General features: G+C 41.7%; 1 protein-coding gene across 2 annotated transcripts in view; it reads right to left on the bottom strand.

The window, feature by feature from the left end:
• Snx27 (sorting nexin 27) overlaps window positions 1-23,097 on the bottom strand; it is a 78,959-nt gene that overhangs the window by 42,881 nt on the left and 12,981 nt on the right. For both annotated transcript variants that reach the window (XM_032897810.1, XM_032897811.1), the window contains exon 2: window positions 15,852-16,083. In XM_032897810.1, coding sequence (XP_032753701.1) covers window positions 15,852-16,083 — 232 coding nt within the window. The remainder of the gene's footprint in view (window positions 1-15,851; window positions 16,084-23,097) is intronic.

Genomic DNA, 23,097 nt, shown 5'->3' with positions numbered 1-23,097 from the left:
GGCAGGCAGGTCTCTGTGAATGAGGGTGCCCTGACTGACATAGTGAGTGCCAGGTCAGCCAGAGCTACATCATGAGATCCTGTCTAATACACACATATCTCAAAACCCACACGGTGAAAATTCTCCTGAGATGTCTTCTGACATAGACACCCACAACAAACCAACACACACACAGTAAGTAAATATAAATAAATGCAACAACAACAACAAAAGGGAACGTGCCTGTTGTGGAGACACTCAGGTGGCAATGGGAAACACTGAGGGCCCGAGCTCCCTCCCTGGCTGCCATTCTCAACAGCAACAGCGGCCACTCCAGAGGAACTGAAGCCCATCAGTCAGGTGAGGAGAGCCACAGCAAACCTAGGCCGAGCTTACCACATACCAATTCCCTCACAGAAAAACCTGAGCACCTCCAGCGCCATGACTTCAGCGCTTACAGTTTTCCCACACCCGATGCTTTGGAGTCAAATACCATAAGACAAGCACAAAGCTGAGTCGGTTCTCCTTTCCCCTTCCAACACTTATGAGGGCCAATGCAGCTTCGTGAGGACACAGACGCTGTGGGGTTCGAGGGACAGTGGTCCCAACGGGCTCATGTATTTGAATGCTTCCTCAGCTCCTTCTCCAGCACCGTGTCTACCTGCATGTCACCATGCTTCCCTCCATGATGACAAGGGACTAAACCTATGAAAATGTGCCGAAAGAGCGGATACTAAAGGAGAAGGTGTGCAACAGGTGTGAACAGATGAGGAGCGCTAGCAAATATGAAAACCAAGTGCAAACGTCAAATGAAAACGCACAAATAAAGAGCACCGTGTGAGAGAAGAGAAGTCCTCTGTCAGTCTTTCCAGTAAACAGTGATGACAAAGAACGAGGGAACATAAAAACAGACCAGCCAACACCATCTAAACAGAAACAAGCAAAGAACACAGGACAGACAGGCCGTCCAGAAGCTTCAGCCAATACCAGTCTAACAACAAGAAACTGAGGAAGACAAGAGTTGAGAGCACTGACCGACACTCCAGAGGGCCCAGGTACAGTTCTCATCATGGTGACTTCCAGTCCTCTGCAACTCCAGCTCCCAGGGCCTCTACACCCTCCTGTGGTCTCCAAGAACAATAGGCACGCAACACCCTCCTGTGGTCTCCAAGAACAATAGCACGCACTGACATATCCACATGCAGGCAGGCAAACACCATGCATATAAAATAAATCTTAGAAAAAAACCTTTTTAAAGAAAGCTAAGAGGAAAAGAATGGAAAACTGAAGAAATACAAAATCACTGGCCAAAATTTTTCGAAAACTAACAAGATACTAAATCAGCTTCCCTAAATAGGATAAATACTGAGAAATACCCTCTTAAGACTTAAATAAATCAAAGATAAAGAAGAAAACTTTGAAGATAGCCAGAGTGGGTTAAAATATTCTATAAAAAAGAAAAAAAGAATAACACGAGCAAACTTCTCATCACAAACTATGTAAACCGGAAGTCTGCATGTCTACATTACACGTGGGGTGTGTGTGTGTGTGTGTGTGTGTGTGTGTGTGTGTGTGTGTGTGTGTGTGCATTCGTGTGCTCGAGCAGTCATATGTATGGAGACTCAGAGGAAAACACTGCAGACTTGGTTTTCTTCTAGTCTGTGGATACTGTGCATGGTACTCTGGTTGTCAGGCTTGGTAGCAGACACGTTTTTACCCCCGAGCCAATCCCACCAGCCCATGGCGTGGCACTCTTATAATAAAAAAAATATATATATAAAAAAAAATTAAGAAAAACATTAAACTCATTAAAGTTTGAGCCCTATAAAAATATCTTTCAGCTGGGAGTGGCAGTACACACCTTTAATCCTAGCACTTGGAGGCAGAGACGGGCAGATCTCTATGAGTTTGAGGGTAGCCACCAGCTTGGAATTTGCTATACAGTTGGTCCCAAACTCAGATTCACCTGTGTCGCTCACTTTTTTTCTTTTTGAGACAGAGTCTCATACTCTAGCCCAGGCTGGCCTGGAATCCCCTATGCAGTCTATGCTGATCTTAAACTTACAATAATTTTCCTGCCTCGCCTCCCACATGTTAGGATTATAGGCTCATAGTCACTCTGGCTCTCAAAACTTTCCAGCTCTAGTAGAAACCCCAGGATTGAAGGGATCATAAGAGAAGCTGAGGCTTGGTCAGAGTCCCTGACAAACGTTCAGAAGAGGATATCATTAAGGGTTCAATCCAGTTGCAGTGGAGACCCCAACATTGTAGAGATGACAGGACGGTGCCAAAGACAGATGCGGCTGTCGAGTGGAGCTGGCCTGAGCCTTGGAGAGGAGCTGCTCAGACCCTCTGGAGGCCAGGGAGTTGAGTCGGTCCCAGACGGCAAGCGCTTGCACACCAGCCAGCTCTGGTTTGCTTTGCTTTGATTTTAACTGTGCCCTGGTTCTTCCGTCTGTAAGAAGAACGTGTGTAACGTGTGTTTCACTTTACAGAAGGGGAGTAGGAGATTTTAGGGAGATTTGGGATATTTTAGAGATACTATGGATATTTCAGAGAAACTGGATGTTTTAAAGAAACTGAAGTTTTAAAGACTGTGGAGTTCTTAAAAGTTGCAGTGTTGTAGACTGTGACGCTGATGTTAATATGAGATCTTCAGGATGATCAATAAAGGAAAGGTGAAGCCCAGCAGTGGGCAGGGGTGCACAGGCCTTTAATCCCAGCACTCAGGAGGCAGAGTCAAGTGGATCTCTGCGAGTTCAAAGCCAGCCTGGTCTACAGACTGAGTTCCAAGACAGTTATGGCTATACAGTGAAACCTGTCTCAAATAAACAACAAAGAGGAGAAGGAGGAAGGGGAGGAGAAAGAGTAGGGAATGGTGATAGTCTCCATAAACAATGTGTATCAAATTAACATGGGGTCAACTATCATGGCTAGTGTACTGTAAAATTGACACAAACCTAGACATGTCTGAGAAGAGGGAACCTGAGAAAATGCCTCTAAAAATAGCCTTAGGCAAGTCTGTGGGCATTTCCCCAATTAATGGTTGATGTGGGAAAGCCTAGCTCACTGTGGATGTGTCAGCCCTGAGCAGGCGACTGAGTTGAGTAAGAAAATAGGCTGGGCAAGCCATCAGGAGCCTTCCTCCATGTTCCTGCTTTCGAGTTCCTGCCCTGACTTCTTCCTTCGGTGACAGATTGTGGCCAAAGAGTTGTTAACTGAAATAAACCCTTGCTTCTATCAAGTTACTTTTGGTCATGGTGTTTTATCACAGCAACAAAAACCCTAAGACACAAGGTTAACTACTTTTAGTGGACTTGTCACTGCAGGGGATATCAGTAACCAAGAAGCACAACTTGAGCAACTACAACTCTGAGAAAAGCTAGATAGATGGCATGAATCTACAGTCCCAACTGTTAGAGAGGCTGAGGCAGGAGAATCACTTTAGCTAAGAGTTTGGGGCTAGCACAGAACTACATATTGAAACAGCCCCTACCCCCCACAATATCTTAACAAAAACCTTCAAAAGAAAATCTAACATCTCCTTGACTTAAATAGGAAAAGACTCATAAGCACTGAGGCTGCCACAGGAACAGGTAATAAAGATGCCTAGAGGAAGGGCCAGAGATGAGCATCTACTGAATAAACACGATGTAATTTAGACTATTTGAATGCTGTGTGCAGACACAAAAATGTACAGCTGGGGCTGGGGATGACCCCATAGGCAAAGTAGGTAAGTCAAACCGTCAGACACAAGGTTGAGAAAGATATTTTGTGACATGTATATGGTTAACCTAACCAAGAGTTATTCCACCAGGCATGGTTGTACACACTTGTAAGCCCAGCACTTGAGAAACACAGACAAGAGAATCAGGAGTTGTTCTTGCTTTGAAATAAGCTTGAGGGCAGTTTGGGCTACATGAAACCATCTCAAAACACAGAGGAAGGGGTTTGGTGAATAAAGTGCTCGCTGTGCAAACATAAGGACCAGAGTGTGGATCTCAGCCTATAATACTAGCCCCTCAAAGGTGGAAGGAGAAGTTCGAAGGCACGCCAGCTAGCTAGACAAGCTAAAGTGGAGAGTTCTGGGTTCTAGTAGTCTTAATATATAAGACAGAGCATGATCCAGGAAGACACCAATTGTGAACTTCTGGCCTCTACACATGAAAACACACCCACCAATCCACAGACATGCAAATGTACATATATACTGCATACCATACATGTATCCATGTATCCATCCAGACATTAAATATATATTCACGATACACATGTAACACACACATATACATGTGCCATGCAAACATACATACATGTATAAAGGCATACACCACACACACACACACACACACACACACACAAAACCAATGCTGAGAAGTAAACTGAGATTGAAGGTGATGCAAATAAAGCAAAATCATCAGTACTCTTCAGAAGAAGATTATAGAACCCAGAGTCTACACAATGTAACAGTCATCATACTCAGAATACAAGCAAGAATTAATATAAAGAGTTAGCATATGGGCCATATGGGCCATTCTCAGGAGAAAACCACTCAGTTGAAGACAACCCAAAATGATGTAAGAATTGAAATGTCCAGATATAACAGTCAAGAGACAGAAACAAGTCCAGAAAAAGAATCACTTATTTATCAGCTGGTTCTCAACAACAATGCTGAGATACCTCAATGGGGGAATCCATATTCTCTTCCAAGTAAGTTGCTAAAACAACTGGCTATCTGCTTTAAAAAACAGATAAAAGAATCTTGGTGCTATGAGCAAGATGGCTGATAAGTGGGGCCTAAAATACTTCTCTCCACAACAAAGTACCAAATGAAAGAAAAAACAGGTATTTCAGTGGAGTGTTTAGAGCACAGCTACGACCTCCCGCCCCAGGAAGCAGCTGGATAGGCTGCCTTGAGTGACATGGTATGTGACAGAGACAATGGGCAGCACAGAGATACACAGGGGTCTTTAAGGAAGGTAGCTGGGGAATGGAGAGATGATTAAAAGCACTTCCTGCTCTTGCAGGACCTCAGTTTGGTTCCCAGGACTCATGCCAGGCAGCTCACAACTGCCTGTAACTGTAGGTTCAAAGGCATCAATGCCTTCTTCTGGCCTCTGTGGGTTTTCATATAGACACAAATAAAAATCATATGTTTATATATTTAAAGGGGCCAGGGGTGTGTGTGTGCGTGCGTGCGTGCGTGTGTGATTTATTTTAAAGGAATAGGGTATGGGTGGCACATGCTTTTAATCCCAACACTCAGCTTGGTCTGGACCAACATCCAGGTCAACTGAGATTAAACGGTGAGACCATATCTCCAAAAATAATAAATGAATAAATAAAATTAATAAAAGGAAACTAAGATAATAAAGGGAACTACAGTCCTTATCTTCTCTCTCAAGATCAACCCTGAGCCAAGAAGGTCTCTATATGGCAAGAAAAAGATAAACAAGAGGCCATGGATACCTGGAACATTTGCTGTTAAACACATTGCAACAGCACAGACCCTGGGCCCGGTTTGGGGAGCAGCCCAGTTACTACCATCACTATTCATTAGACTGCAACTACACTGTACTCATCCACCCTACCCAGTCCCTACTGCCCAGGCAGCATGGGATCCAGCCCAGGGACTCGCTACACAGCTTCATCCAACTTGCCACAAACCCTGGCTACCCATTTTCCCTCTGCACCAGGAAGCAAACTGCAAGTTAGCCACAGAAGCCCTGTAAAGTTACCCATGCAACCCTCAAACACAGACAGGTGCTCCATCTGGGCCCACTGGTGCCACCCGGCACCCACGTAGCACTAGATACTGATGTATTTTCTGCTCTGATACATGCCATGCTGTGGATACGAATACTTATCTAAACTCATCAACATGGCCCCACACTGACACTGTCCTTAAAAACTGAGATGACAGCACACCCTGCTGCTGCACTGGCTCCACCTCACCTATATTCTACAGGCCCTCCACTGTAAAGCAGCCCCATGCAACCCACAGGAAATGACAGCCTTCCCAAGACAGCTGTCTTCTGGCTGGCACTACACCCATACAGCTTAGGTAACACTAAACCCTTCATCCATCACCAACTGGTTGATTACACCAGTAGAAACCACAGACACTACATTAAAGCACTCACTTCTAGCCAAAGCCAGTGAACCCTATTCAAATGACAGTGTAGAATACACGGCAGAAAGTTTCATTTTCTTAATGAAAACCACCTGTGAAATTGTTACAGCCAGAGCTGACAAGATGGAGGTTCTATGTGTACAAAGCACTGGCCAGGTGAGCCTGCTAAGTCTGATTCCTACTCCTGTAGTGGGGGAGAGACTGGACTTCAGAGGATCTGACACCCTCTTCTAGCCTCTTTGGGCACCAGGCATCCATATAGTATACATACATCCATATAGGCTAAACACTCACACACATAAAATTTAAAAAGAAAAAGGAAAGAAAGATAGGAAGAAAGGAAGGAAGGAGGAAAAGAGACAGGAAAGAGAAAGAAAAGGGGGAAACCTATTTAATGAAGAGCTGAGGAAAAATTTTCAAATCTTGGAGAAGATAATTCAGGTTACCAGATTTAAGTAATATAAGACTTTCTCGGGTTGGGGATTTAGCTCAGTGGTAGAGCGCTTGCCTAGGAAGTGCAAGGCCCTGGGTTCGGTTCCCAGCTCCGAAAAAAAGAACCAAAAAAAAAAAAAGACTTTCTCAGAGGCATCTTAGGGTCAAATATTAAAAACAAGAACAAGACAAAAAGGGGAATCTAGAAATGAGCCAGGTGTGCTGAAGCTCGCCTATTAACTCCACCGCTTTGGAGAGGGTGGGGGAGGGCAGGGAATTTAGCACCATTCTCAGCCACGTAGTGAGGCTGAGCTACATAAAACCGTGCCTCGAAAAAGGAAAAGCACAGGCTGAGAGTGGTGGCTTCACACCCCTTTACCCCCAGCTCTCAGGGGACAGAGGCAGGAGGATCCTCTGAGTTTGAGGCCAACCTGGTATACAGATCGAGTTCTAGGATAGCCAGGGCTACACAGAGAAGCCCTGTCTCAAAATACACACGCGCACACACGCGCACACACGCACACACACCTCTGCTTCCAAACTGCTGGGGTAATGTCCGCTTTGTGCCCTTGCCGCCGCTGCACCTGCCCTGCCATGATGACTGTTCAGCCTTTGATACTACAAGACAGTGATGAGAAGAAACAAACAATTCCCAACCCATATACATCTTCAAAGTAAAAGTCAAATCATTCCTCTAATATCAGATTCTCAGTAGAAACTTTATAAGCCAGAGGGAAAGGGACAGTACATTGACAGTCCTGAAAGACTGCCAACCTAAAACACCCAATAAAGCTTTCTGTTAAAGGAAGGAAAAATGAAGTCTTTTCAAAAGAGGTAAAAAACTGAAGCAATTCATCACCACCATGCTAAACAGAGTCCTCTACTGGGAAAGAAGTCAAGTGGTAATGATTCTCATGAAAACACAAAGCTCACTAGTAGAATACATGTACAAAAGAGGAAGAGAAAACAAACCTTAATAATACAAAAAAAAAATCAAACTACAAAAATGAACAAAAAATATACAAAATTACTTGAAAAAAATATCATATGACAAGAACATGTTTTTACTTAAAATCTTGAAAGTGACCAGATAAAATTCTTTTTTTTTTTTTTTTTTTGGTTCTTTTTTTTTTCGGAGCTGGGAATCGAACCCAGGGCCTTGCGCTTCCTAGGCAAGCGCTCTACCACTGAGCTAAATCCCCAACCCCCAGATAAAATTCTTAAAAGATATAGACTGAACAATTAAGGACCAATCCTAGGCTACCTGAGGAAATTCGCTTTACTAAGTAAAGACAAAGACCAAAAGTAATAATAGAGAAAATGTGAATCAGGCAAACAGAAGCTAGAAGCAAGCAATAGCAACTAAAATAGGTTTTAAGTAAAAACAACAAAAAAAATAATGAAATAAATGTTATCAATATATAGTGATAAAGGGACAAACTTAACGGAAAGAAATAAGGATTGCAAACATATGTATACCCCAAAGCATCCAATTACACTGAGCAAACATTGTCATAACTAAAGGGGACACTCTAATACCATAGTTAGAAACTTGACACGAGACCCTCCTCCCTGGGAAATCCAGACCCTCCAAAATACCAACAACAAGAATATCAAAGCTAACCTACTCTACGGACTAAAAGCACCCAAAAACCCATGTATACACCACTTTATCTATCAAAAAGCTACAGAATACACATTTACTTCATTACTGAACAGAATCCTATGGAACCAACTGCATCTTGGGGTATAAACAAAGTTTCAACAAAGTCAAAGGTTATAATAATAACCTGTGTCTTTTCTAGTCTGTCTCTGTCTCTCTGTCTGTCTCTGTCTGTCTGTCTGTCTGTCTGTCTGTCTCTCTCTCTCTCTCTCTCTCTCTCTCTCACACACACACACACACACACACACACACACACACACACACACACACACACACATATATATAAAAAGAAATCAGAAACCAGTACAAAAAAACCAGTACTTTGTAGGTTTTTTGACTTTGGGTTTTTTTGTTGTTGTTTTTTGTTAAGATAGGGTTTCTCTGTGTAGCCTTGGCTGTCCTAGAACTCAGGCTGTAGACTAAGCTGGCCTTGAGCTCCAAGATCCACCTACCTCTGCCTCCCAAGTGCTGGGATTAAAGGCACATGCCACCCACCACTGCCCAGCTGCAAGTATAATTTTAAAAAAAACACAAGTTATTAAATCTCAATGAGGTATGAAATGTCTCTCTATAAGTTATTGGTCAAGAAAGCCCCCAAGGTCCTCAAAACACAAGTTGTTGCATTGCTCTTGCTTACCCATCAAAACTAGATGATCAAACTCTATTGCTTTGATTGTGGAACACAGAGAAATCAAGCTGGAACTGATTGAAAACATCCTCCCTATTGGCTTGCTTTCAAGTGCCAGAGGTCCTCTGCAGGCTGCTGGGGAAGAAACTCACCAATGGTACTAACCAACAGGGAACCTTGCACGCTACAATACTGACATACCAGGCAAGATGTGCCCACCTGTTACTTGCAGCACACAGAAGGAGTAACTAGCAATCGATTTTGAAGTGGCCTGAGGCTTGCTCCAAACGAGTGAATCCATGCCTGGTACATCAATCTGGTCAAAAGCCCGTGACTACAGAAGCTCATAAATCCTAGAGGGAAATCTAAGATTGTGGTCTGCTAAATGGACACAGTATCAAATGGTTTCCTAATTAATTCTGTCTATGTACACAGATTAAGGTGTCCTTCAGTCTTGGCCAGAGAAGCTTCTATGGAAATGAGCAGTAGTTAATGCGGACTGGTAACAGGTCCAAGAGCTGAAGGTAAGTAACTATCCAGTACTCAGCCCTAATGAAACATGGGTATCAATTTCTCTTCAACTCAAGGCTCAAGAAACACTGGAGAGTGTAAGAAACAAAGGAAGGAGAGGGGAGCTGTGAAGTGCTGCCTTCTGGACACAACATGGCTACTGCACGCAGCAGCTCTCCACAGTTATGGCTGCCTGCACAAGGTCAGTCAACATTCCAACAAAAAGCACCAACTTGATGGGTAACCAACCAACCAAACAAACAAACAAACAATAAATAAATAAATAAAAAGATAGCCTGAAGGGGAAGGGGAAATGTTGGGGTGCTTTTAGGAAGTGCATTATGATCAAGATACATTGTATTGTTTATAAGCATGAACCTGTCAAAAATATCTAAATTAAATCAACAAGAACTTTGGAAACTGTACAAATATACAAAATTAAAGAAAATTCTAAGGCAAGAAGACGCCTCAGTGGGTGTTGACAAGGCTAACAACCTCAGTCAATGATTGTGACTCACTTGGTAGAAGAGAACTGACTCCTACAAGTTGTCCTCTCACTGTCTTGGCAGGCACATGACCTCCCCCACAGACAGACAGACAGACAGACAGGCGCGCGCGCACACACACACACACACACCCCAGACCCAATACAACAAAAATATAAAAACTAAAAAGTAATACTTTTAATGAGCAATAAATATCAGAAAGTTAAATTTAACAACACATGAAATTATAGATGATGAACAAATGAAAAATGATATACACATGCAAATCAATAAATACATCACATCAAACAATGAAGGGTAAAAATCACCACCAATCTCCATACATTGAGAGAAAGGATTTGCTGAAGTTCAACATTCTTCCAGATAAAAAAAGCCTTCAGCAAAGTATCCTGGGATTGTATTATCAACACAGTAAGGACTATATATAACAAACCACAGCCTATATCACACCCAGTGGGGAAAGCTGAAACTGTCCCAAGATCAGGAAGTAGGCAATGTACTCAACTACTCTATACTAATCATTACACATTATATACAGGTATTCTTGTGTTACACTGTACTCCACGAATACGAATGTCCGTGCCAATTAATATTTTTAAATATATATTTAATCCAGATGGCCTGACCTAAGCCTATCATCCAAGCACAAGTGTGAGCCACTATGCCCAGCTACATATATTATGAGTACATTTACAGTAATGACTGGGATAAAATATAACAATGGGGTTTGTTGTTGCTGTTGCTGCTGTTGTTACACTCTTTGAGAGTCAAGGTTTGATCATTTATTTGTTACTCTTTTTTTTTTAAAGATTTATTCATTTATTATATATAAATACACTGTAGCTGTCTTCAGATACACCAGAAGAGGGCATCGGATCTCTTTACGATGGTTGTGAGCCACCATGTGGTTGCTGGGAATTGAACTCAGGACCTCTGGAAGAGCAGTCGGGTGCTCTAAACCGCTGAGCCATCTCTCCAGTCCTATTTGGTACTCTTAAAGGCTTATTTTTGACTAGACTCAGACTTCGTCTCCCCCCTCCCCCAACCTGGTTTTCAGAGACAGGATTTCTCTGCATAGCCCTGGCTGTTCTGAAACTCACTCTGTAGACCAGGCCTGCATTTCTTTCCAGAGTTCTAGAATTACAGGTATGCATCATCACTGCCCAGCTGTCAATCAGATTTTTAAAACAGGAAGACCCACCCTAAATCTGAGCTACACCTTCTATAGCCTACATAAAAGGAAGAAGACAGAGAAGTTCTGCCTTTTGCCTACTAGCACTCTTGTTGGTAAGTTCATCTCTCCTCTTGCTGTAAATTACTTCAGGATTCTAAAATAGACTCAAGACTAGCAGCTCCCCTAGAATCCTCCAGGGTTCCTGCACCAAACAGGGACTGGAGAGGTAACAGCCTCTTGAATGGAACAAATACTGGATTCTAAGTCTTTCCATTGTGAGACAGCCACTGTTAGACCATATTCTGTAAGCCAGTCTAATAAATCCCATGTGTGTGGGGGGGTTGGGGTTTGAACAGGGATAGCAGCCATAGACTCATGTATTTGAATACTTGGCCCGTAAGAAGTGGCACTACTAGGAAGTGTGACCTTATTAGAGTAGGTGTGTCTTGTTGAAGGAAGTGTACCGCTGTGGAGATGGGCCTTGAGATCTTATATGTGTTCAAGCTATGCCCAGCATCATACACAATCTCCCGTTGCCTTCAGATCAAGATGGTGAACTCCTAGTTCCATCTCCAGCAACATGTCTGCCTATGCTCTGCCATGTGTCTCATCATGATAATGGACTAAACCTCTGAACCTGTAAGCCAGCCTCAGTTAAACGTTCTCCTTTGTAAGAGTTGCCTTGGTCATGGTGTCTCTTCACAGCGATAAAACCCTAAGACAGACAAACAGTTATATAATTCTATCAGTTCTATTCATTCAGAAAACCTTGACTAATAAATTCACCATACAATGGAAAACTAGTGGAAGTTAAAATAAAATACAGGTTCATAATATAATGCAGGTAAGCTTTGAAGACATGTTAAATAAAATAAGTCACACTCAAAAATCATATATGATATATTCATATGACATATTCAGTATATATCAACTTATAGGACAGAAAGTACACTGGTATAACCTAGAGCTGGAGGAAGAGGAAAGGTTTAGAGGGATGACGCTCTAGGCTATACACTGTGTCAAAGTAATGAAGACACTGTAGAAGTGATTGCTGTGTATGATCTGTAAACACTCTAACAGCAAACTATACCATTTATATGAATGAGTATAGCAATGATTTATACAGAATCCATAAATTTATCAATAACACTATAAAAATAGTTAAAGTAACTATAAAACATTCATAAAAAACAGAATAATAAAGTCTGATATGATGGAACACATCTGTAGTCTCAACTTTCAAAAGTCTAAGGCAGGAGACTCGATCATGAGTTCAAGGCCAGACTAGTCTATATGGTAAGACCCTGATGAAGAAAGCTGGGGGTGGAAGGGTTGACATTCTGGGGTTAGGCAGCTTTTCTAAAACATGAAATGCATAACCAAAAATAAAAAAGTGGACTTCATCAAAGTTTCTAACTTCCATTCTTCAAAACAGTTTAAAAAATAACAGGGCAAGCCACAAACCAGGAGGAATACTTATAAAATATCTCTCTGAGAGAGCATTTATACCCAGTACACATAAAAAATTCTTGTAACAAAATAATAAAACCAAAATTTTAAATGGACAGAAAATTAACAATCTCCACATAATGATAACAGATGAATAGAGATTAATCTAAGGAAATCAGCTGATTACCAATGAGCTATTGGATAAGTATAAATTAAAACTCAAGTGGGATACCACTATACCCACAAGAATGCCCACATGGGGGCTGGAGAATGGCTTGGTGGTCAAGTGCACTTCCTGCTCTGGCAAAGGACCATGCTTAGCAGTTCATGACCTCCTGTAACTGCAGCCCCAGGGATCCAACACCCTCTTCTCACCTCTGCAGGCACCTACAAACAGTTGTCATACACTGGCACAGACATACACATACATTAAAAAAATAAACCTTAACAAAATAAAAACCAGAATAGTCCGTAGTAGGGATGGCTCTGTGGTTAAGGAAACCCAAGTTTGGTTCCACCTAGAAGCTCACAACCAATTGCTCTAAGATCTGACATCTCTGGTCTGAGGCAAAAAAAAAAAAAAAAAAAAAAAAAAAAAGAAAAGAAAAGGAAAGAAAAGAAAAACATGAGTTAAATGTCACCCAGGTATACACGGCAAGTCCCTATGGCGGACATGGTGGTGTAATTAAAATATCAAATATTGAAGTTATAGAAAACTAGAATTCTCTACAGCAAATGAGAAAATATGACAAAGGCACTTTTGAAAAGAAGTTTGTCAGTTTCTTTTCTTTTGAATTTTTCAAACAGGGTCTCCTATAGCCCAGACTGGCCTCAAATTTTAACTGTGTAGCTGAGAATGACCCTGAGCTACTGATCCTCCTCTCTCTAGCTCCTGAGTGCTAAGATTACAGGCATAGTCTCTACTACACCTGGTTTATTGGTGCTAGGGCCTGAACCAGAGCTTCATGTACGCTAAGCATCGTGTCTCCCTCCCTCCGAGTTATACATCCAATCCTACTCTGGCAGGATTTGTATAGGATTTGTATGTGTGCAGTGGATGGATGAGTATGTTTGTGACTGCCTGTGTAATGTAGTGGACACTGAATGTCCTCCTCCACCACTTCTGCCATGTTAATTGGAGGCAAGGGCTCTTATTTCTCGGACAGTCCAACAGCCAGCAAGTTCCTGTAGATGATCCTGCCTCCACCCACCTGGCTTGTTCCATGGGTGTCTAAGCTCAGGTTCTCATAGTTGTACAGCACGCACTCCTAACCAATGAGCCATCTTGTCAGCTCTGCAGTTTCTTGTGATACAGAAGAGGGTTAGCAAGATGGCTCAGCTGGTAAGACTGCTTGCCACAAAGCCTGATGACCTGAGTTCAATCCCTGGAACCTACGTGGTAGAAGGAAAGAAGCAACTTCCACGTGTGGTTCTCTGACCTACACACCCCCATATACACAGACATCCACACGCCAACCCCAACATACTACTAAATAAATGTAAGGAGCTAATAGCAATAAAGTTGGAAAACAACTGAGGAAAGACACTTGATGATGGCCCCAGGTCTCTGCATGCACAAGCGTGTGTGTGCACTCACACACACACACACACACACACACACACACATTGTTGTAGAAGGTAATCTTTATTGTTAACTTGACTCGATACAGAAAGTAACCTTTCATTTCCAAAGAAGTCTAACTGAGGAGAGCAGGACTACTCTGAATGTGGGCAACACCATCCAGAGGCTGAATAGAAGGTTAAAAGCAGAAAGCAAGTTGAGCACCAGCATTTGTGTGTCTCTGCTTCCTCGGTGCAGCGTGATGTGACTAACTGCCCATGGCTCCCAACCACTGCAACTAGAAACACTCCGGCCTCCACGCTTTCCCTAACACCACCGTACTTTTGAACCGTGAGCCAAAATAAACCTTCCCTTCCTCAGCTACTTTTGTCAGGTATTTTGTTGCAGTAACTAATACAAGTACGGATTGTTTATCTCCATGTGTTTGGCATTCGAAAAAAAGAAAATAGAGACAGAAAGCAATCAGTGGTTAGTTAACAAAGGGAAATAACTATAAAACAGAACAGGGGAACCTGGGGGTGATGAGAGTCCTGTCCTTACATGGTAGTAGATAAAACACTATAGAACCAGGAAACTGGACATCTAGACAGATGATGGTTAGCATACAAAAATTTTGCTAGTAAAACCGACCCTTTACAAAAGAACAATTTGTAGTTTCGTTCCTTGTCTCAAGGCTACAGAAGTTTCCAAAGTCCTAGGTTATTTCTCGAAAAGTTCCATAACCAATCAGCTCTCATTTCTAAAGTTTGTGTACAGCTCTAAGAACACAGAGACCATGCTGACACGAAACCTATGTGCAACTATCCATGGCTAACCTGTTTTGTTCAGTATCCCCGCCCCCAGGAAGAATTCCACAAGCATTTAGTAGCTCATTCCTACACATGGGACAAATCCTACTTTTAGAGGCAATAACATAAAATACCAGATCAGTTTTTTATTTTATAGAGTGTTAAACCCTAAACCTTGTGTATGTTAGTTAAACACTCTACCCTCTGAGCTTGACCCCCCAGCCCTACAGGTCAGCTCTAAACATCCGTAGTCTGTTTGCTAATGTCTAACAGAACCTACTACATTTCTACAAAGAATTAAAGAATTTATGCTTATTATGTCAATGTTTCTGAAACACTTAAAGGCAAACATACACACACAGTGCAACCAGGAGAAAAAATAAACAGCACAACTAAGCTTTGAAGACAAGCAGCACGGGAAACAGGCTGCCTGTCACTTATCACCTACAATGCAAGATGAGTGCTACTTTCTACAAAATGGCAATGTGCAGAACAGCTCATGGGAACTGCAGTCAAAGTCTATGAGCCGTGGGGGTAAAACTCGAGTTAATCATGCACACAGACATCACCGAAAACTGAAAAGGAATAAGGTGAGGAGAGGAGTGAGCACAGGAACACACAGATTTCAAAAGACAAACCTCTGTATTATCCAAGTACTTTGGAAGATAGCTTTTAAAATTAATTATCTCACTCTAAACTTCCAGAGCCAACAGTAAATCAGACTATAACTAGCAAAGACATATGGTAAAAAAAATTCACGAATACAAAATTGAAACTGTTAGACAAGCAAATGAAACTGTACTTAAGCAGAGACAGGACACTTCATTACGTAGGTCACATCCTCCAATAAACCAATCAGTGTCAAGATCTCTGAGTGAACCTAACTCCCGAGAGACAAAATGGCCTAGGCTGCAGTCTTATTTGAACTTTTGAAACATATTCATAACGAGACTGAGAGAAATACAAGCTAACTAAATGTTTGAGGTTCAAGTTGGGCTGACACTCACCACAAATTTCTCACCATTCTGCTCCACATGTTTGTATGTGGGGACCGATATGGGCACTGCTTGCTTTTCTGTGTAATCATAAAATGATTGTCCCAAGGAGTCGTCACTGGGGTCTAGGTTATCAGCCTCATGAGGAGGTACAGACAACACTGTCAAGATCAATTCCTTCTCGCCTGCTCGGATCAGGTCCACCACCTGCTTGTGTGTCGCCCCCTCAACATTCACGCCGTTCCTAAGGGGAAAAAGGGAAAAAAACAATCCCATAAACCAGACGGGTTCAAACACTTTGTAACTCCACCCTGCTGTCCCCACTCCAGTGTCATAGTATGAACCATAAAATCAAAAGATGTATCTGGTTCCAGAAAAGCTGTTTGTCTTCAGAGTCTAAAGTGAAAAGGCTGTTTGTGAACTTACAGCTACACATTGCTCGATTCAGGAAAGCATGTGGGAAAGACAGTGATGCTGGGATGAAATAAAGCTCATTTAGCTGTCTAGACAGTCTGCTTTCCTCATTGTAACCAGCGATACAATCAAGGTGGCTTGAACAATTCTCCAGCTTTAACTACACTCTGTTTACCTACACTTCAAGGGAATTTCCTTTCTAAGACTTATTTTTATTATTTTTAATTATATGTATGTATGTATGGGTATGTGCACGTAAATGCATGTTACCTGCAGAGGCCAGAGGTGCAGAGCTAGAATTAGGCCACTGTGTAAGCCATTGTGAGCCATCCAATGTGGGTGCTGGAAAACCAAACTTGGGTCCTCTGCAACAACATTATACATCCTCAACCACTGAGTCATATCTCCAACCCCAGAACTTAAAAAAAAAAAACAAACTCCCCTTTGTAGAGATTAAAGTAGGTGTGGATGTGCCCCCAAGATAGCTACTTAAATTATATATACACTATCCCCATATCTTCAAATTAGCCTTCCTTTATACCAATTTATTATCTTGATAGTTAAAAAGGCTAGTTTCCTCTATCTCTTGGTTTCTAAAGGGGCAAGACTACCTCTCTAAAATTCCATTATTTTCGGGGGCTGGAAAGATGGCTCAGCAGTTAAGAGCACTGGCTGCTCTTCCAAAGGAACTGGGTTCCCAGCATCCACATGGCAGCTCACAATCGCCTGTAATTCCAGTTCCAGGGGATCTGAAACCCTCACACAGACATACATGCAGGCAGAATGCCAATGTACATAAAATAAAAATTTAAAAAATTATTTTAAAAATTATATTATCTGGGGTTGGGGATTTAGCTCAGTGGTAGAGCGCTTGCCTAGGAAGCGCAAGGCCCTGGGTTCGGTCCCCAGCTCCGAAAAAAAAGAACAAAAAAAAAAAAAAATTATATTATCTGACCCAACTTCCTTTGTTCTCCCAGTCAGCCTGGATAATCTCTTAGGATAATTTGGATATCTGGATAACCTAAACATTTTATACTCCATACATTTCACTTAAAACTCTGTATAATCTGTCCAAACCAAGAAATACACCTGAAGTTATACACAAATCAACCTAGTTATTTCCCTTGTACACAGCCTAAAACAAGGGAAAGCACAAGATACGGAAGAAGAATAATTCTGTCAAGAAAGGTGCCGAGCGGGCTGGAGAGATGGCTCAGTGGTTAAGAGCACCGACTGCTCTACCAGAGGTCCTGAGTTCAAATCCCAGCAACCACATGGTGGCTCACAACCATCTGTAATGAGATCTGATGCCCTCTTCTGGTGTGTCTGAAGACAGCTACAGTGTACTTATATATGATAAATAAATAAATAAAAAAAAAAAAAAAAAAAAAAGGTGCCGAGTCCCACAAGCCCTCCACAAACTGAACAGCCTTCCCAGAATGCTGGTCTAGTGAGTTAGCTGCCTCAGCGAGACCACTGAGCCTCTGCCTGATACGCCTGCCTCTACGCACTTTAATATTTAAAGTTTATCTGCTTGTTAGAATCAAATTATTTTTTCAGTTCTGTTTCAAACCATTAGGGTTTTTCCTTCCTGAAAAGAATACTAAGTTTAGTAAGAAGCCATCCTGAGCTTTTCTAGCCATAGACTAGCCTCCTCAGAGCCTGGTATCTAAAACATCCATTTGTATAAACAGAGCAGAAAGGAGAGGCCTCAGCTAGCCTCCTCCTCCCTTATTTCTAGTTTAGCAATGTAGCCAGTAAATCAGGCTGGGTATGGCACTGCAGGTCTGTAAGCTCAGCACTCAGGAGGCTGGGGCAGGAAGAAGGATTACCAGCATGTACTATATGGCAAGACACTGTCTCAAAAATTCTAGAAAAAGAAAAAAAAATCTGTGATCCTCAAAACTCCTCCTGACATTTCTCAACCTAAAATTCTAATTATAAGCAAAAGCAAACTATTATTACTATTATTATTATTATTATTTTATTATTATATTTATGTGAGTACACTGTAGCTGTCTTCAGACACCAGAAGAGGGCATTGGATCCCATTACGGATGGTTGCGAGTCACCATGTGGTTGCTGGGATTTGAACTTGGAGCCTCTGGAAGAGCAACCAGTGCTCTTCACCACTGAGCCATCTCTCCAATCCAAGCAAACTCTTAAGTAGTGATTTAACCAAAACAGTTCTATACATAAAAATTAAGGGTCTCTTTGTGACGAAAATTCCAATTTACACAACCTGAAAAGAAACCAGAATTCGATATTCCAACTTTCCAAATGTAATCCCTGGAGGTCAAGGCATGAGAATCTCTGCTTGTAGGCCAATTTGAGCTATGACACCCTGTTTCTAAAAAGCCAAACAAGAGAGAGGAGTAAGAAGGAGAGGAGACTGAGAAGGGGCATAGAGCTAGGTAGTGGGGTGCCTGGGGTTCAGTTTGGAGCTGGGGACTGGCATGACACCATGCATCAAGACACTGGGTAAGTAAGAACTGACACCTAACTTATGACAAAGGAGTTTACCCAGCTCCTCGGTCTTGACACTTCTGAAACAACTCAATTGATAAGACATCTCAGAGACTCAAAAATACAACACCCTAGACACTAACAAGATTGTTCTGTGAATTTATCTTCCAACCTTACTATTTTCCTCTTTTTTTTTTTTTTTGAGATAGTCTCTCTACAGATCCCCTTTTTTTTTCTTCCCTTTAACACAGTTTGTTTTTTAGCAGAGCAAACATAAGATTTGTTACAGGAAAAAATAACAGTCGATGGCTGGGGGCCCCCAAGGGAGGAATGAACACTTTCCCCCAACTTTCCCAGACAGGATCTGACTTTGCAGCCACGCCCTGACTTCAGTTCTGCTGATGCAGCTCCCTAGTGTGGGCACCACAGCATATGTCACCCGACCTTGGAGTACTTTGCTTACAGTCTTGGAAACTAGTGACCCTACAAAATTTTAAGTAAAAGTGTATTTATGTGCATATATCTGTTTTCTAGAGAGAACGTTCACACCTTTCATTGGCTTTAAAAAGGAATGTGATCTACAAAAAGATTTTTTCAAAAAAGCTGCTGATTTCAAAACATAACTTCAAGTTGTAAACAGAAATGAACTGCTCCTTGAGTAAAAATTCTCCCTGAAGCTGGTTACAGTGCCTTGTACTTTTGATCCTAGTACTCTGGAAGCAGAGGCAGGCAGATAGATCTCTGTGAGTTCAAGGTCAGCCAGAGCAAGAGAAAGAGACTGTGTCAAAAATAAATTCCAGAAAGACTCCCAAGAAATTTAAGAGAGGCTTATAAACATCCAGAGAGAAAAAGGAGCAGCTTCAGTTCCCTGTCTTTGTCATCAAGAATGTACTTCCAACTGGCTAACATTCCCAAAACTTCATTAAAAAATAAATACAGACAAGGGGTAAGGATTTGGCTCAGTGGCAGAATACTTACAGCTTGCATGGACCCTAGATTCAACCCCCAGCATTACAAAGAGACACAAAAAATCGGAAAGAACTTCTAATGTTCTGTGTCATATCCTAAACACATTTGCTAATATTTATCTGGATAACTGCAGAAGGAATGCTATATGTGCCTAGGCCTAATACAAAGAAAGAACTTCTTTCATTCTCTTAAGAATGAAGTCACTAAAAAATTCCAGGCCATCTGATTTGAAACAGGGCCCTCCCTCCTCAGGAATTTCAAGGACTTCTCATACATAAAAGTGTTAGTCATAGGCTAGAGACAGCTCAGCTGTTATTTGCATGTGAAAAGACTCAAGTTCAACTCCCAACTATAACTCCAGCTCCAAAGGCATACACCTCTGGCCTGTGAGAGGAAATCATATGCATATACCCAAATTCATTCACACACGCACACTCACACTCACACACACACACACACACACACACACACACACACACACACACTCAAAAATAATTATTTTTTTAATGTAATGTACTAGTCATTAAAATGTTGGTACTATACACCGTTTTACACAAGAATACTATTAAACCAGGTTCAAGTTAAGCATGGCCCCAAACTCATACAAAACTGAGATATAAATAAATGCAAAATGTTAACTTCCCCAAAAAGGGAAGTTTCAGCAGTGTAGACATCTGTTTCAAAGCATGGGCTCTAGAGGGTCAGACCTGAATGGGGTCTGAGTGCCAAGGATGCCGTTTCAGATAAGACTTTATTTAGTATTCGGTCACTCAGTCTCACTAGACCTCAATCCCTAATCTATATGAAAAGCCACCACACACAGCTAGTGAAGTGGCTATGGGGACTGAAGTGAGCCGGAGCTCTAGAACAGACTCCCTGATAAAGCTATTAAGACGATGATAGCCACACTGCAAATGGGCTGGTACAATTGTGCTCTCCATGACACAATTCTTCTTCCAACAATTTTGCTTCCTTCTGTCTTTATAACATAATCTATCAGAAATTTATCTGAAAATAAATGATCACAAAATAAGCAAGTATCTGAGAACCACACAAGTTTGAACAACAACACAAAAGATGTGCAGTGAGTTAAGAAATACCAACCTAGGGGGTTGGGGATTTAGCTCAGTGGTAAGAGCGCTTGCCTAGCAAGCACAAGGCCCTGGGTTCAGTTCCCAGTTCCAAAAAAAAAAAAAGAAAAGAAATACCAACCTATCCTATTCCACAAAGAAGTCAGCATCTTCAGTGAACTATAAAAAAGAATTCAACAAGTATGTGACTACAGAAATAGAACTGAATGTCAATTATAGAATCAGGAGGATAGTACTAGAGAGAAGCAACAGCTCAGCAGTCAGGAGCATTCACTGCTCTTGCAGAGGACCTGAGTTCAGTTGGCAGCACCCATCCATCAGCTCACAACTGCCTGTAACTCCAGCTCCTGGGAATTCAACACCCTTTATTGGCTTCCTTGAGCCCCTGGTGAGCATATACACAAACATCATCTACATACACATATACATACATACACATACTTTTTTTTTTTTTTTGGTTCTTTTTTTTGGAGCTGGGGACCGAACCCAGGGCCTTGCGCTTCCTAGGCAAGCGCTCTACCACTGAGCTTAAATCCCCAACCCCATACACATACTTTAATATAATTATGAATAAATACATTTTTAAAGATGTTAAGCCTACAGGTAGTCACTACAATCCTTTAAACCTCTCTGCTTGAAATTTTTCATAAGAAAATGCTTTATAATAAAACCCATAAATAAGACCAGGATTTTGTTTATTTGGGAATCTAAGTGATATTCAAATCACCTGGATGTTTCCAGCATGTAAAGATGCACTTGATAATTTTAAAGAAAGCCTCATTTTTTTTACTTTGAGGTCAATGTTTAGCTCCAAAGGAGACACTTTTAGCTAGCTAATGGAAGTGGCTTCAAATAGTACAACTAAAGTTAGCCAGCTGAGGAAATCACAAAGCTAATATAAACACTTCCAGAAGCAGGAGAGAAGTTCTGGTTGGGACCTATAACCTCCATCTGAAGGAAGCTGGACATAATCAAACAAGGTTTGGACAAAGCAACATAACAAAATAACAAAGCAAACTTCTGTATAAACCAGGGAAAGGAGCCATTTCTTTACCACACACAAATACTCTGTTGATCCCATGTGACATGCACGAGTGACTAATGGCAATTAATCCTCAGAAGCAGTCCTTTAACACAGCCAATAAACTCATGCAATTGTAAGCAGTAAGAAGCTTTCCAACTTCATACATTACACAATGGCAATGTGTCACAAAAACTGGCAATGTGTCACAAGAAAAGCCTAAATTTTAAAAAATGACAAGGACACTAAGAAGAAAGCTCAGTGGGTAAAAGCACTTGCTATATAAACATAAAAACCTGTGTTCAAATCCCAGCATCCATGTAAAAAGCCAGGCACCACCGCAAGGCTGTAAGTTTCTATAATTCCAGTGGTGGAAGATGGAAACAATGTTTTGTTTTGTTTTGTTTTGTTTATTTTTTGTTAATGAATTAATGTCCAGGAACTATCTTGGTCAGGAAAGTACTTTCCTCACAAGGATAAAGATCTGAGTTAGCTTCCCAAAACACACATAAAAAGAAGAAAAAAAAAAAAAAGAAAAGAAAAGAAAACGAAAAAGAAAGCAAAGCCAGGCGTGCCGGGTACAGTGTGGCAAATGCTTTTAATTTTAGCACTTGGGAGGCAGAAGCAGGTGGATTTCTGTGGGTTCAAGCCTAGCTTGATCTACACAGTGAGTTCCAGTCAGCAAGCACTACAGAATGAGACCCTGTGTGTGCGTGTGCGTGTGTGGGTGTGTGTGCACGTGTGTGCGTGTGTCTGTGTGTGTGTGTGTGTGTGTGTGTGTGTGTGTGTAGTCAAAGATGTCAGTGCAGAACTATAACCCTAGAAACAGGATCTAGAGATAGAAACAGGAAGAGCTGTGGGGTTTGCTAGATAGCCAGTCCAGACCAATTGGTAAGCTCAAAGGAAACAGACATCATTTTTTTGTTTGTGTGTGTGTGTATGTGTGTGTGTGTGTGTGCGCACGCGCGCGCACACACACACTCCTGCATGTGGAGGCTCCAGGTTGATGTCAGCCATCTTCCTTAATAATATCCACCTTTTCTTTTTGAAGCAGTTTTTCAGTCAAGCCCAGAGCTCACCAATATGCTAGTCTGGCTAGCTGACTAGTTCAGGTACCCTCTCCACCACTTTCCCTGACTGTAATTACAGGTGAGCCCTACCCATGTGGTATTTATGTGGACTCTCAGGGTCTGAACGCTAGTCTTGCTTTTATTTTTTTTTTCTTTTTTTCGGAGCTGGGGACCGAACCCAGGGCCTTGTGCTTGCTAGGCAAGCGCTCTACACTGAGCTAAACCAC

The sequence above is a fragment of the Rattus rattus genome, chromosome 3 (genome assembly GCF_011064425.1).
Source record: "Rattus rattus isolate New Zealand chromosome 3, Rrattus_CSIRO_v1, whole genome shotgun sequence".
NCBI lineage: Eukaryota > Metazoa > Chordata > Mammalia > Rodentia > Muridae > Rattus > Rattus rattus.
This window is presented reverse-complemented; position numbering and strand designations above follow the sequence as displayed.